Genomic DNA, 14,081 nt, shown 5'->3' with positions numbered 1-14,081 from the left:
TGGGAACCTGGTCCACACAGGGATGTAAAACTGTGCTTACCGATGCATCCCATACGAAATGCTTATGTGATCGTCTCTCTACCTTCGCCATTTTGGCTCAGCAACCTAGAGAAATAGTAAGTAACAAAGGGGTGAAAAAAAATCCAGTTTTAATGCAAAAAGCAATAGCAGGGGGGCTGCGGGGGGAGGGGGGGGCTGGTCGATCTTTCCTCTCAGGTATATTTCAGACGTTGCATTGAGGAATCGTTTAATATTGCAGGTAGGCAAATGTTAGTCTCCTGGTGCCTACAGTGTCTCAGAGAAATGAATTCCAGATTCTGCGATATAACTAAATCCTAGTGAAATTTGCATGTTCTCGAACTCTGAATTTTTCAGAGAAAGCCTTCTAATTGTGACGCAAATGTGTTGAAAACTTTTGTATTGAACAATTATCAACTTAACAAGCTTTTTAAAGGTTGCAAGCCTTTCCAGGGGAATGTACAGGGCTTTATTACTGCTCTTGGTAGGAAAACCCTAGATACTGTAGTTTAACAGATTGCAGATCTGCATTGGACATTTTCAGCAGATTTTCTATGTAGTCTGTTGATATGATGTAAGAAAAATAATCAAGTTTTCATGAGAAAGAGGGGACATTAAGCGTATAAGCAGACATTCCCAGTATTATTGAGTGTGAAAATAGCTAAAAACCAAACATTTGTGAAGTTATCCTGCTAAGGCATAATTTCATTTTCCTGGTTTTGGAAGCATATGATCAGTCTTTTTTTAATAGCAAAGTAGATCAGTTTGGAACAAAGTGGCTGAAATAAAATGTTACTTTCTGCCTGAGATCTGGCCTAAAAGTACATCAGTCTTATCTCCTATTTGGGTGACAAAAGATATCTTGATAAAATGTAATTTACAATACATCCCTGAGGCTTTAAAAAGCATTTTGGTAAACCAAGCACAGTATCCTTTCAAACTTTTAGATCTATTTTTTTTTTCCATTTGTATTAGCAAATACCATGCCTATTTCAGAACATGAGCACTTATACACACACAGGAAAAACCTTACCTCATATATGACGATAATAGTTTCTTTTACAGCAGGGAAAGCTAGTTTGTTTTCAAGGTCATTTATTTAGTTTTATTTTTTATTAATACATGGAGTACAAATGAAATAATTCTAAATTTCCAGCTTCTTTACAGAAGGCTTATGATATTGTTGCCATAGATATCTACCATTCCTGTTATTTTTTATTAATACATGGAGTACAAATGAAATAATTCTAAATTTCCAGCTTCTATACAGAAGGCTTATGATATTGTTGCCATAGATATCTTACCATTCCTGCTAGACAATCAGAGGCCCAAGGAAATTAAGTGTGTGAGAACACTGGATTGAAGTTGAAGTTATTAAAAGTCAGAAAGTTTGGTAATTCTGCAACAAGCATGAATCAAATTCTAGGACAAATTACTGGATGGTCTTTAATATATTACGGTGAAACCAAGCTGTTTGTTTAATACACAATTTTAAATATTGCTGTTTCTCAGGAGAAATATATCTTTTAATTAATTTTAACTGGGAAGTAGTTTAAACTTGTGCTAATGTCATAGTCTATTACATTGTAGTATTACTACTTTATTTATTTTTCAAAATATCATGCAGGTATTATAAGGCATTTTAAAGCTCAAAGGCCTCTGAGGAATGTATCAATAATTAAACAGATCTCAGAGTTATGTATGGATCAGTTTTGGAATTAAGTTGATTTCTGCTTCATAAGTAATATTACTGAAGCTATCTGTGACAGCGTGGCTGCTTTTATAATTTTGCTTTTTTTCCTTTTTTTCTTTTGACTTGTTGTTTTAATTGCTGGAGGATGGTTTTTCTTCATCGTTGTCTGTTGTAACCTACAGATCATGGAATCATCTGGTGCACCCTCAGTGACCTTAATAGTAGGCAGTGGTCTTTCATGCTTGGCCTTGATCACCCTAGCAGTCGTCTATGCAGCGCTATGGAGGTATGTAATGGATTGACAAAGCTGAATGTGAATACATAGTTATATTTAGTTGAATTAAAATTTAAAGAGAGCATTAGATACAACAATTACTATTTGAAAAAGAAAAAAAAAGCAAAATGTAGTATATGTTTTGGTGCCTAAATTTGTTGATGTGATTGATTAGTGTTACTCTCTTGGCCTACTGGTGATGGTATAGCCCACTCTTCTCTTTCCCTTCTTCAGTGTGAAAGATATTGCTCTTTCAGTGGGGTATTCATAGTGCTAATTAACATTTTACAGGATTCTTCTACATGATATATTTCGTGTGAGGCTTGTGGCCTATATCTTTGACTGCTTTTCCTTCATTTACATTTTAAAACAAAACTTCTATGTTATAAAAATGACATCAAAGTGCCACATCAGATATTGCAGATTTAAGGAGGTTCAGTCAACTGGTTTTGAGTTTATCCACTTCAGTTATAAGTTTCAATGAAGACCACAAAATGAAGTAGTTTCAAATAGTGTGGTGGTACATTCCAGTAATAGACTTTCTTTCCATGCTTGTGTTACTATATTAAAATATTATATTGACTTAAAAGTGCAATAGATATTTATGGAGAAAATTAATTTGAGAAGTGATGAGAAATAGCATGATGTCTTAGTGTAGAAGAAATAGAAAAGCAAGAGGAAAAGTCATGCGAAGTACTAAATATTTTTAAAAAGTGAACATGTGTTCTCATTTAACCTTTTTCCATAATAAAAGAAAAATAGGGTCTTATGCAAGTAAGAAGAAACACAAGGAGAAAATAATGATTTTTAGAGTATTTTAAAATCAACAAATAGAGTTTTGCTTTTAGAAGCAGCTTGATAATTTTACACCCTTTTCTCTTTCACTCTTTTATGTAGCCACAGAGACTCACAGGATTAGACATATATATAATAAATATAGAATATCTAGTTACGTAAGTTATAATAAAAAGAGTATAAGAATTATCAGTTCTTGTCTGTCAAAGCTAAGAATGAGAGTATTTCAGGATATAATTCCCATCTGAAGAATTATAGTGTTATTTTTGCACTCCCTGATATATTTAGTACTTGGATGGAAATACTGTCATGCTCAGTAGAATTGGTCTTCTCCATTATTTAGATTAGATATAAGGAATAATTTTTTTACGATGAGGGTGGTGAGATGCTGAAACAGGTTGCCCAGAGAAGTTGTGGATGCCCTATCCCTAGAAACATTTAAGGTCAGATTGGATGGGTCTTTGAGCAACCTGATCTAGTTGACGATGTCCCTGCCCACGGCAGGGAGGTTGGACTAGATGATCTTTAGAGGTCCCTTCCAACCCAAACCAGTTTATGATTCTAAGATTCTATGGTTCTGGTAACTTCCAAGCAGAGAAAAAAATGTATGTGATATGTTATGGACCTAATGTGGGTTCTGCATCCAGCTGAAGAAAAGATAACTCATATAGATCTCAGTGTTCTATCAGTGAGATATTTTGAAAGTGGAACTGAGTGGCCTGTCATTTGATTCATTAAAATTTACCTTCAACACATTTCTCGAGAGCACATAGTAACCAACTGTAGGGAGAAGATAAACACTGAAAATTATATGTATATATGCTTGTTTTTATAAATCTAGAGAGAGGGAAAAATTTGGTATTTTGACCCTATGTCTGTATTTATATTTTGGAACACCCACCTTCCCTTTGAATGGCAGGGCCTGTTTAGAAGTGATATGAGGTAGAGGTATTCTGGTCTGAAGAAGGCCTGTGTGAGCATTCTTTTATGGCTGATTGATTTGATCCCCCCAACTGAAAATTCAAACTGAAAAATAAATTTAGTGTCAGTCAAATATTCACCCTTCCTTTCCCTTTCCTTTCCCTTTCCTTTCCCTTTCCTTTCCCTTTCCTTTCCCTTTCCTTTCCCTTTCCTTTCCCTTTCCTTTCCCTTTCCTTTCCCTTTCCTTTCCCTTTCCTTTCCCTTTCCTTTCCCTTTCCTTTCCCTTTCCTTTCCCTTTCCTTTCCCTTTCCTTTCCCTTTCCTTTCCCTTTCCTTTCCCTTTCCTTTCCCTTTCCTTTCCCTTTCCTTTCCCTTTCCTTTCCCTTTCCTTTCCCTTTCCTTTCCTTTCCTTTCCTTTTCCTTTTCCTTTTCCTTTCCTTTTCCTTTTCCTTTCCTTTTCCTTTTCCTTTCCTTTCCTTTCCTTTCCTGTCCTTTCCTTTCCTTTCCTTTCCTTCCCTTCCCTTCCCTTCCCTTCATCAATAGTGGGCTGGCAGAAAAACTAAAACCTTCCTAGCTTAAGTCAATGCTATGAGCTCCTGCTTGCACTGTATTTACTCAGCCACTAAGATCCTTTATAGTCCATAGATGGGGTGTTGGGAACTGGCCCAGGTGAATCAATAGTTAACAAGTTAGAAAGTAGCAGCATACTGACTGTGTAGACAAAGGCACTAGACTTTCTGTATTTGTTTGCAAACACATAGAACTAGCCTTAACAACATTGTTATATTTTAAGGAAAAATGTGGATTTTGGTATCAGGGTTGTTCTGTCTTCTTAACTAAAAAATGTAATGCTGTATTACTTAATTGATAGCTGAGCAAAAAGGACTACAATTTATTTCATGTTCAAAGCTCGGCATTTCTCACGGGTTCAGCACCCTTTGTTACAACCTCCTCAGGGTGTCAGCTATGAGTGTACAGCTCAGGAGACAGCAATATTAACTAAGCTCCAGGGAGAAGCATATAGCATAGGTCATAGAATATATAAACATATGGCATGGACTTCAGAGGAACTGAGCACCCTTAACTTTCATTTACTTTAGTAGTCAACATTTACTCTGTTAGCAGGTCTGAAAATCAAGTCAGTAAGGTACTTCACTTGAAACCATAATCATTCTCTTTCTGTCCTGTAGCATATAAAAGGCTGTATATAGAAAAATGAGAACATTTGCATCTTGTAAGGAAATAAATTGTAAAATGAATATAATAAGTTTGCAAGAGTGTGATACTCACTGTTATAATTTAATCTTTCTGTACAAACAGCTATTTTTAGCATTAGGTCTTATGAAGATGAAGACATTACAGTATTACTGTTTCTTCATACAAACTATTTTGTAAATGTGGTGGAACTTCAAGATTAATGTTATCGTTATCCCAATAACATGTTTCAAAATGCACTTCCATAGTATCAGCAACTAACCTGCACCTTATTTATGCATCATGGACCAGATCTTCTGTTTATGTAAATCACCATATTTTTGCTGAAGCTAGTTATTGTGAGTGGTCTATGCCAGCTGTGGATATTCCCAGGGATGAGCAGAGAGCATAAGGAGTTCCTGAAATGAATGCATGCAAGCCCGTTATTATCAGTATGGTGTTAGAACAGTGTTGCCAGCAGTTTTTAAAAGAAGAATTGATAGATTATTTTTAAAATATACCAAGATACTAAGAGGGAATTGCAGAATGTCTATCAAAATATCATAGTTCCTATGTTTGTAATGTGATAGCTCCCTGATACTCTTTCTGAGCACTTGAAAGAGTGCTTACCTTTCAGAGTATCTCCAATATTTAATGCAAGAATTGCATCAAAGCTTTGTATGACTTACTAGTTGTTTTCCTTTTAGAAAAGTTGTACCTTCTCTTTGTTTATTTGAACAGGTACATCAGATCTGAGAGGTCAATAATTCTAATCAATTTCTGCCTGTCTATTATCTCATCAAATATCCTTATCCTGGTTGGACAAACTCAGACGCATAACAAGGTATGATGATGGATTGTATTAAATTTGCACTTAAATATTGATATCCTTGTTTTATTTGTGTTTAGCTTAAAATAATTACATCCTTTTAGTCCTATACTCATAGGACTTGGCATTTTTAGTAAAATATTAGCAGACAAAGGAAAATATTTACCATCTTTTGTAGTCTTTTTTTCCCCTCCAAAAATCCCTTTTGGTATTGTTCCCTCTGGATAAGCTGTGTTCTCTGTGGTAGACTTGTATGTTTTATAACTAAATTTCAAAGCAAAAAAGTTCAAAGACTCAACATCAAAAGCGCAAATTCTGGTTCATTATAGTAGTTGTAATAGGATTGTGCTACAGTGTTTTTGTCTTTTTATTAACACACTCGAAAGGCAAGTAGAAATTGCTTAGAAGTTAGAGTACTACTCTTGAAAATGTGCAGAAGCAGACATCATAACAAGCTATAGAACTGTTAAAACTCTGACTGATGTAGCTATAAGAACGTAATAACTCTGCATACCTTACTTAGTGATATATTGCTGATTTATTACTAATCTGTCCTCAAACTCTTTCTGAACATAGTCGTCATTTGTCCCTCTCATGTTGAGCAGGGCTGTGTCAGTGTTTTGAGGCATCACCCAGTGCCTAGTGATGCTAGGCAACTTTTAGAAGTGACAATAAGTGGTTGCTTAAAATTAACTATAGCTACATGACAGCTTGGAATAGAAAATAGGATGTAATTGGTAAATAGGGCAGTATGTGATAGAATGCTATTAAGTTTTGGCGAGAGCAAGTATCTGTAAAGTAATTCTTTATCCCACTATGTTAAACTACTTAATGCACTGCTCATCTTAATTTTTCCAATATCTAATGAAATACGTTCATCATCTGTTATAGGATAACCGGTGTTTCTACAACACACCTATAATGAATCATTTATTCTTTTCAAATGAGTACTTAGAAATTTAGCTGCCAGAAGTCTCATAAATTCAATGCAAGTCACATAGCTGTACATTGTAAAACATACCCAAACCCAAACATAGTCATTTCCAATACTTAATTTAAAAAAATTATTAAAATTAAGATATTAATATGCTTTAAAGTTTTGAAAGTATATAAAGGTACAAATGAGCAAAATATGGATTTGCAGAAGAAACCCATGTGACTCTTGCAGCTTTTATTCAGGAGAAAAAAAGTCAGAAATGCACAAGCAACTTCAGAGTGCCAGAGTGCAGAAGGACTAAGTCTCTCTAGAACTTCAACGCTAACAAGCATAGTCATATATGCTATTTTATTATGTATTTCAAGAAGAAATGTTGTTCAGTAGCTGAAAGTTCTTGTGTATATTGCCACTGTGGAATCAAGGTTTGAGGGCATCAAAATGACTGTGTTTGCTAACACGCTCCCTGGGTAGGCTGGCAGCCTTTCTCTGACACTTGACTCGGGGAACACTGAACTAAAACACACCCTTAATCCAGTTCCTTTCTTTTAATCTTAATCTCCTTGAGCTCCCTCACTTCTGCTTCCTGAACTCCTGAAAGAACAGAGATATTATATTGACTTATTTCTGAGAACAGCAGATCCTAAAAATGGAGATTTTCAAAGGAAATAATTGACAGAAAAAACAACACATCACAACATTTGCATTTTGAATATATGGCCTGAAAAATGACTCTGAAATACCACTTTTTACTACACTTGTCTTCTTTTTGAGTCCACATCTTTCTTTTGATACACGTGCCACCCGGGAGCTTCTAGCCAGGGAGTACCTCTAATGGATCAAAGGCAGAATACACTTTTTATACCGAGGAAGATATTCCTTGTTACAGACCAAAAATCTTTTTATCACTATGTCCACTGATATGTGAATATACTGTAGCTCCGAGAGGCTAGCCTGTGAATGCCCCATCAACGAGATGGCCAGCTAAAGCCACTGTTTAGCAAAAGCTTATTCAAATTAAAGCAATCAGATCCGGGTATGACTTCAGTATGTTTGTAAGTAGGGATGTGTTTTGGCATTACATGTGTTTGAATTCAAGTTCTGATTTTTTTATTTTCAGAGATCATATATGACCAGAAGAAGCCAGTGTTTGATTTTTAGTCCCTAGATCTAGATTACAATACTGACATCTGTAGGAAAAATTGTTTTCATTTTGCTGAGCTGGAAAATTCAATCTGTAAATGGGAAATTTAGAAAGAAAATCAGGTCCTTACCTATGGTTTAAGATGAAAAACATTTTAGGTTTGTTTCTGAGATTTTATTGTTTACTAGAAATCAAACCATTTGGGGTTTTAATGTTTGTTTGAAAATTTTGGGAGAAATCTTGGGAATATTTTATCAAGACAATGTAATATTCAAGTCAGCAGAAATTGTTTCCTGAATAAAGACTGAGGTGGTGTTTTATGGCAAGAAGATGAGCTCAGTTTTTTTAATGTATCAGAGAAAATTTGAGAAATATGATATGACAAGTTTGAGAGTTTATTTACTCTGTTCCGTTCTCATTCTTATGTTCATACTGTTCTCATATCACTGGGGCACATAGTTAATGTCCATATGATGCTGCTGATATTCACAAAGTTGAAGAATGCCCCTTTTTTCCATGCTTTAGACTGGCTTTGCTTCTGAGTTTAAATTGTCCCTAGCTCTGTATTTGTGTATGTTCCCTTTGAGAATAGGTGCTTGTAAATGTCGTCAAAGCTGAATTCCAGTTTAAAGTTGAACAGTGTGCAAATTAAGCATACCGAAGATGTATTTATAACAAACAGCATATTATCAGTCGGTTTGCAGTTTGTGGTTTTCTCTATATGCATTAAACACTGCACCAACTACTTTTATTCATTTCAATGGTATTCAGTCTCCAGGAAATTTATGTCGTTCATTCTGGTATGCCCATTGACATCTGTGACAAAGAAAAAAATATTGAGTCTCTTGGTCTGGATAAGTGCAGGTTTTCTGTTATTTTCTTTCTGTTTCATGCAAGTCATAGATACTTAGCATGTTAAGTTTAGCTCTACTCTTTGAAGGCTGAGTATATCCTCGATGCTTTTACAAAAGCTTCTTTTAGTGAAAACTAAGTGAGTTTGAATATTGTACTCTCTTTGGTTCAACTAAGTCTTGCCTTTTTTTCAGTAAAAAATATCATGGTATTTCCCACAGGCAGAAATGGACAGAGTATTTACAGAGGACATGTAGAAGTAATTTAAATTCCTTCAAGCTACCATAGCTTTTCCATTTCTAATACTCCTTGTTTAAAAGTGAGTTTTTCTCTGGTTTCAGTAGCTCGAGGATACCAACATTAGACCAGAGGTCTAGGTCATGGGGCTTTTTAGCTTGTTTTAGAATAGTTCATGATGGGGGGCATGGAGGGGAGTATGGTTTCTCTTGGAAGATTTGGATTGGGACAGCAAAAAAGCTTTTTGTCAACAGAAAAGCCTTGCTCCTTTATTCCTTCTTAGCCAAACGTGTTGTGCATTTTAGTGAAGGACACAGCTGAGAAATGTTCTGCTTTTTTCAGTATGTTTCCCCAAACCTTTCAAAATGCAGAACTTTATTCCAAGCCTTCTTAATGTTTCAGACTGTGTAAGAGATTTCTGTTTTGTCAGATCCTGTTTTGAAATACAGGTCACTGAAGGCTGAATTTACAAGAATATTATGAAATTAATTATGTATCTTGTTTAAATATACTCGATGTTATACTAGGAATGAGAAGCATATTAATTTACTGTGGTATTTCTTTCTGTCTTTTGTTTTCTTTTCAGTGTTAAATATTAGCCACATAATCATATTTAAATTTGAGGATATGCAATTGATACACTGGAGATAGCCCTTTAACAGCTGAATTTAGTTGTAACATTGAAATTAAGTCTCCTGAACTAAGGAAGAGTAACACTTTTCATGCATAACCTAACTGCTCAAGTATCTGTTATTTCACAAATACTATGAGATGTCCCTAACATCTACAAAAGCATTACATATTTACTTTGACGACACTGACAGTTTCCTTTGAGGAAATATCTATCAGTGATTTGTAGGTTTCACTGTAACGTAACTCTTGCTATATTATGTTTCCTAATGTTCTTCTTGCCATCAAGAAAAACGGTTGTATTTCTTCTATATGTGGACCTTTAACACTTAAGCTATAAATCATTACTATGCTTCTGAGCCCATTTAATGAATAGATTCTCTACCCCCAAGAACTTATTAATATTATGTGTTTTTTTAATAAATTCTCATACATTAAGAAAATACCTTGTTTTTTTCACAGTTCTGCCTAAATAAAAACACATTAACTGTGATGTAAACAATTCTTGTTTACCTAATTTTCCTGTCAAGAAAACAAAGATGAATACAATTTAAAATAAATCATAGAATTCATCATACATATGGGCAAAAGTTAATTATTTTCTATATTATCTGTTTCCGAGTGTACTTAAGAGTTCATTGCTGGAGTTTGGGTCACTTGTGAGAAACAGGCATATTTTTAGAAATGTCACAAGACTCTGTTAGCCATAGTCAGGTTTATGTGTGCCTAAGAAGGGAAGAGCAGGGAACATGTTAAGGCACAAGGCAAGATTTAGCAACCCTGATATTCTGTGTCATCCCTGTTTAACTTCAATATTCAGTTTATTATGCTTACTATTACATTTTGGAATTCGTCTCTTAGACCATACCTGAAAGGATATGAAAAAGGCATGTCCTGACCACCTAAAGCACATAACACAAACAATCAGTAGTTTTGATAAATGCATTGTAAACAAGCAAAAACCCCATAAAATTTTGTAGATAATAAGATTAGAATGTTCACTAAATTGGCTGACTGGACAAAAATAACCCCACTTTAGTCTTTTCTTTAAATAGAGATTCTAGGCTGAAAGAAGCAAATAGAAGTGGAACGGAGTTGAGAAGCCACAGCATACCATTCCCGTAGTGCTCTGAAGCAGCTGACTGTGTAACTAGCGCTCCCTCCGGTTTTGAGAAACGGTGGGTGGCGGGATCTCCTGAGAACACTGCAAATGTTCAGGTGATACTAATGCTGCCTCTAACCATGTGGCTCTTGCCCCATATCTGCCACTGCCTTACAGATGCAGGCATCGTGGCAATATATCTCCTAGGAAACAGCAGGGGAGACCTAAGAGCAGATGGAATGAACAGAGAAATGATGCTAACACAACATTAAGGTTGTGTTAGAAAATCAATGAGGAAGTAGGGAATTTAATATGTCAGGCAGTAGCACTCTGTATTTCAGGTCTTGCCTGGAGAACTTCAGGGGAATACCCCTCATTTAAGTAGCTGAAGCCCGGGAAAATATGTCCTTCCATTTTTGCCAGTACCCAACTTTCAAATTAACACCTGCTCTGCTGATTGTCCTCTCTTTCTTTGTGTAACAGCTTTTTAAAGAGCTGAGCCACAGAGCCTCTGGTATGGGTCAGCCATCACAGAAACACACCAATAAATAGGTCAGCAGTCAGAGTGCACTGCACCACACACATCTGCCTGCTGTGTATTCAGGAACTCGGAAACAATTAACTGGAGAATTCACTTAACTGAATAACTATTACAGGAGTAGGTCTGTTTAAGCAGCACTGTTTTACCATGCCAAATTCTGACAAAACCCGTTAACATCAGCTGAATTAACTACCTGCTTTTAGATTTTCAGGAGAACCTCTGGGAGCAGATCTTTCTTACCCAAGATCAGTAAACACTGTCATTCATGCTACTGTTACCTGCCTCAGAGGAGAAAGTAACACTCTTCTCAAAAGTGCCTGCCAGCCTGTTTCTCAAAATACATCAACTTTATCATTCAGTTTGCTATTTCTAAACAAAACAGACATTTTGATTGTAAGTGGGTTACAGGGAAGAAATTGGGTAGATATTAGCAGCATGTGTTCTCTGCCTCCAACCCCCAGAACCTTTTGGAGAGCTTTGTGAGCTATTTTAGAATCACAGAATTGTTCAGGTTGGAAGATCATCTGGTCCAACCTCATACTCAGGGCAGGGTTAGCTGTAGGGTCAGAATGGGTTGCTCAGGGCTTTATATAGTCAAGTCTTGAAAACCTCCAGGTGTGGAAACTGTGCAACCTCCTTGGGAAACTTGCTCCACTGCTTGACTGTCCTCATGGTTAAAAAGTTTTTCCATATAGCTGGTCTGGACCTCGTTTTAATTTATGCCCATTGTCCCTTGTCATCCCACCACACATCACTGTGAAGAGCTTGGCTTCATCTTCTCAATGACCTCTCTATAGGCACTGACAGGCTGCTGTTAGATGCCCCTGAAGCCATGTCTTCTCCAGGCTGAACAAGCCCACCTTCCTTAGTCTCTCTTCACAAGGCAAGTGTTCCAGCCCCCAAGCTTCTTGGTGGCCACTGCTAAACTCACTCCAGTTTATCAAGTCTTCCATGCATTGGGCAACTCAATTCTATTGGACACTATTCTAGATATGGTCTAATGAGTGCTGAGCAGAGGAGGACAATCCATCCCTCAACCTACTGGCTGTGCTTCTCTTGGTGCAGCCCCAGATGCTGTCAACCATCTGTGCTGCCAGGGAACACTGCTGACTCATATTCACCTCACTGCCCATCTCTCCAACCTGTCTAGGTCTCTCTGGATGGCAGCCATGCCCTTGAGCATATAGACTGGTCCCCCCAATTTGGTGTTATCTACAAACTATATGAACAAGCACTCCACTGCCTACTCCAGGTTATTGACATTAAATATAGGTCCCTGAGTAGACCCATGTAGTACTCTGCTTGTTATCTGCTTCCAGGTAAATTGCCACCCATTAGTCATTGCACTCTAAGCCAACCATTCAACTAGTTTTTATCCATCTGGTTGTCCACGCATCCAGCTGTGACCTCCTAGTCTGGTTACAAGAATATCGTGAGAGACTTTGTTTGAGCTCATTTTAATGAGCTTTATTTTGAAAAGCAAAAGTGATGTTGGTTTGGGAATCGAAAATTTACCAAGGTTTACCTGTGAGAGACTTAGACTGTGTCTGACCCATGACTCACACTGGTGCCAGCTCTAGTGTCTCTCAGCTGGTGAGGGTCTTCTCCCGCTTACCCACACAACCACACACTGCACACATGAGCTGAGGAATGTTGCACAGGTGTAATCTACTCCCTCCTCCCTGGTTGTGGTGCTGGACTTGGTGCTGGCATGTGTGCCTCTGCTGCCCTGCCTTAGCAAAAAAAAAAAAAAGCTCAGACTTTCCTGAGGTAACCCTCTGCCATCCTACTCTTCCCAAAATGGTGGGTTTTTTCCTCCTTGTTCTTCAGGACCTTTTAGAGTAGTTTTTTCTCTTATAGAATTCACCCCCAGAGCCCTGAGGAAAATAGCTTGTTCTCTCACAAACACCTGTTTGTATCATTTCAGACAATCTGTCGATGACTCAAGCAGCTATTTTGGGCTTCACACCTTTTTTCTACTTCTCTTTTGCTTATTTGTTGAATTTCAGTGGAAATAGAAAAGTAGTCAATGGGAAGTAGATCAACCTACAAACAGTTAAGTGTTCATGTCTTTCATTTACATAATCTTAGTTTTAAGAAAGAGGAAACCATAAACACTTCTAAGTACAATGGTAAAAAGGATTTTTAAATGAAGATATGATAGAAATAGACTTCACAAGACTAAACGGTTTAAGTAATAATGATAACAACAGCAACACCAAAAATCAGCATTCAGCTACTTCGTTATTTTCATTCTAGTATGAAAGTTGGATTTCCTACATGGATTTTCCTGTGTGGATTACCATTTCTAAGAATGTAGGCATAGAATCCATTTGTCACATAAACCAAAACAGATAAAGAAACACAGTAAGATATTTTTGATATAGATATCTGGTAAAATGATACATTAAAAAATACAACTCTCAGATAAAGGCGGTATAAATCTTACGCCTTACTACAATAATGATTACATCATTACTCTTTCTGTGTAACAAAATGAAACATTAAAAAACACAAACTCTTTTAGAAGACTATCATTTAAGGAATAATAATGTAAATTTTGTGCAAAAGATTATCTACTTATTGTACTGGATTTTATTTATACTTCCCTTCAACTCCCTGTTGTGTCTGCATATTTTCAGGAACATATGGTATGGTTTAACCTTGCATGAACTGTGAAGTTCATTTGTACAGTTGTGCTTTTTTTTTTCCTCCTATTCTCCTAGGTTGGAGATTTTAGGCCCCTATATCTTGCAGTCAAGTCAATGAGAGCATTATAAGGGAAATTACTGTTGGGTTGGTCTGATTCTCAGACTGGTCTGATCATAGATTCATAGAATCATAGAATAGTTTGAGTTGGAAGGGACCTCTAAAGGTCATCTAGTCCAACCCCCCTGCCGTGGGCAGGGACATCTTCA

General features: G+C 36.6%; 1 protein-coding gene across 1 annotated transcript in view; it reads left to right on the top strand.

Annotated features, from left to right (window-relative positions):
• Nucleotides 1-14,081, top strand: part of ADGRB3 (adhesion G protein-coupled receptor B3) — a 293,354-nt gene that overhangs the window by 185,989 nt on the left and 93,284 nt on the right. Inside the window, exons 13-15 of the mRNA XM_009275805.2 lie at nt 3-116; nt 1,894-1,997; nt 5,636-5,738. Coding sequence (XP_009274080.1) covers nt 3-116; nt 1,894-1,997; nt 5,636-5,738 — 321 coding nt within the window. The remainder of the gene's footprint in view (nt 1-2; nt 117-1,893; nt 1,998-5,635; nt 5,739-14,081) is intronic.

This window comes from Aptenodytes forsteri, unplaced genomic scaffold, assembly GCF_000699145.1.
Source record: "Aptenodytes forsteri isolate BGI_AS27 unplaced genomic scaffold, ASM69914v1 Scaffold256, whole genome shotgun sequence".
Lineage (NCBI taxonomy): Eukaryota > Metazoa > Chordata > Aves > Sphenisciformes > Spheniscidae > Aptenodytes > Aptenodytes forsteri.
This window is presented reverse-complemented; position numbering and strand designations above follow the sequence as displayed.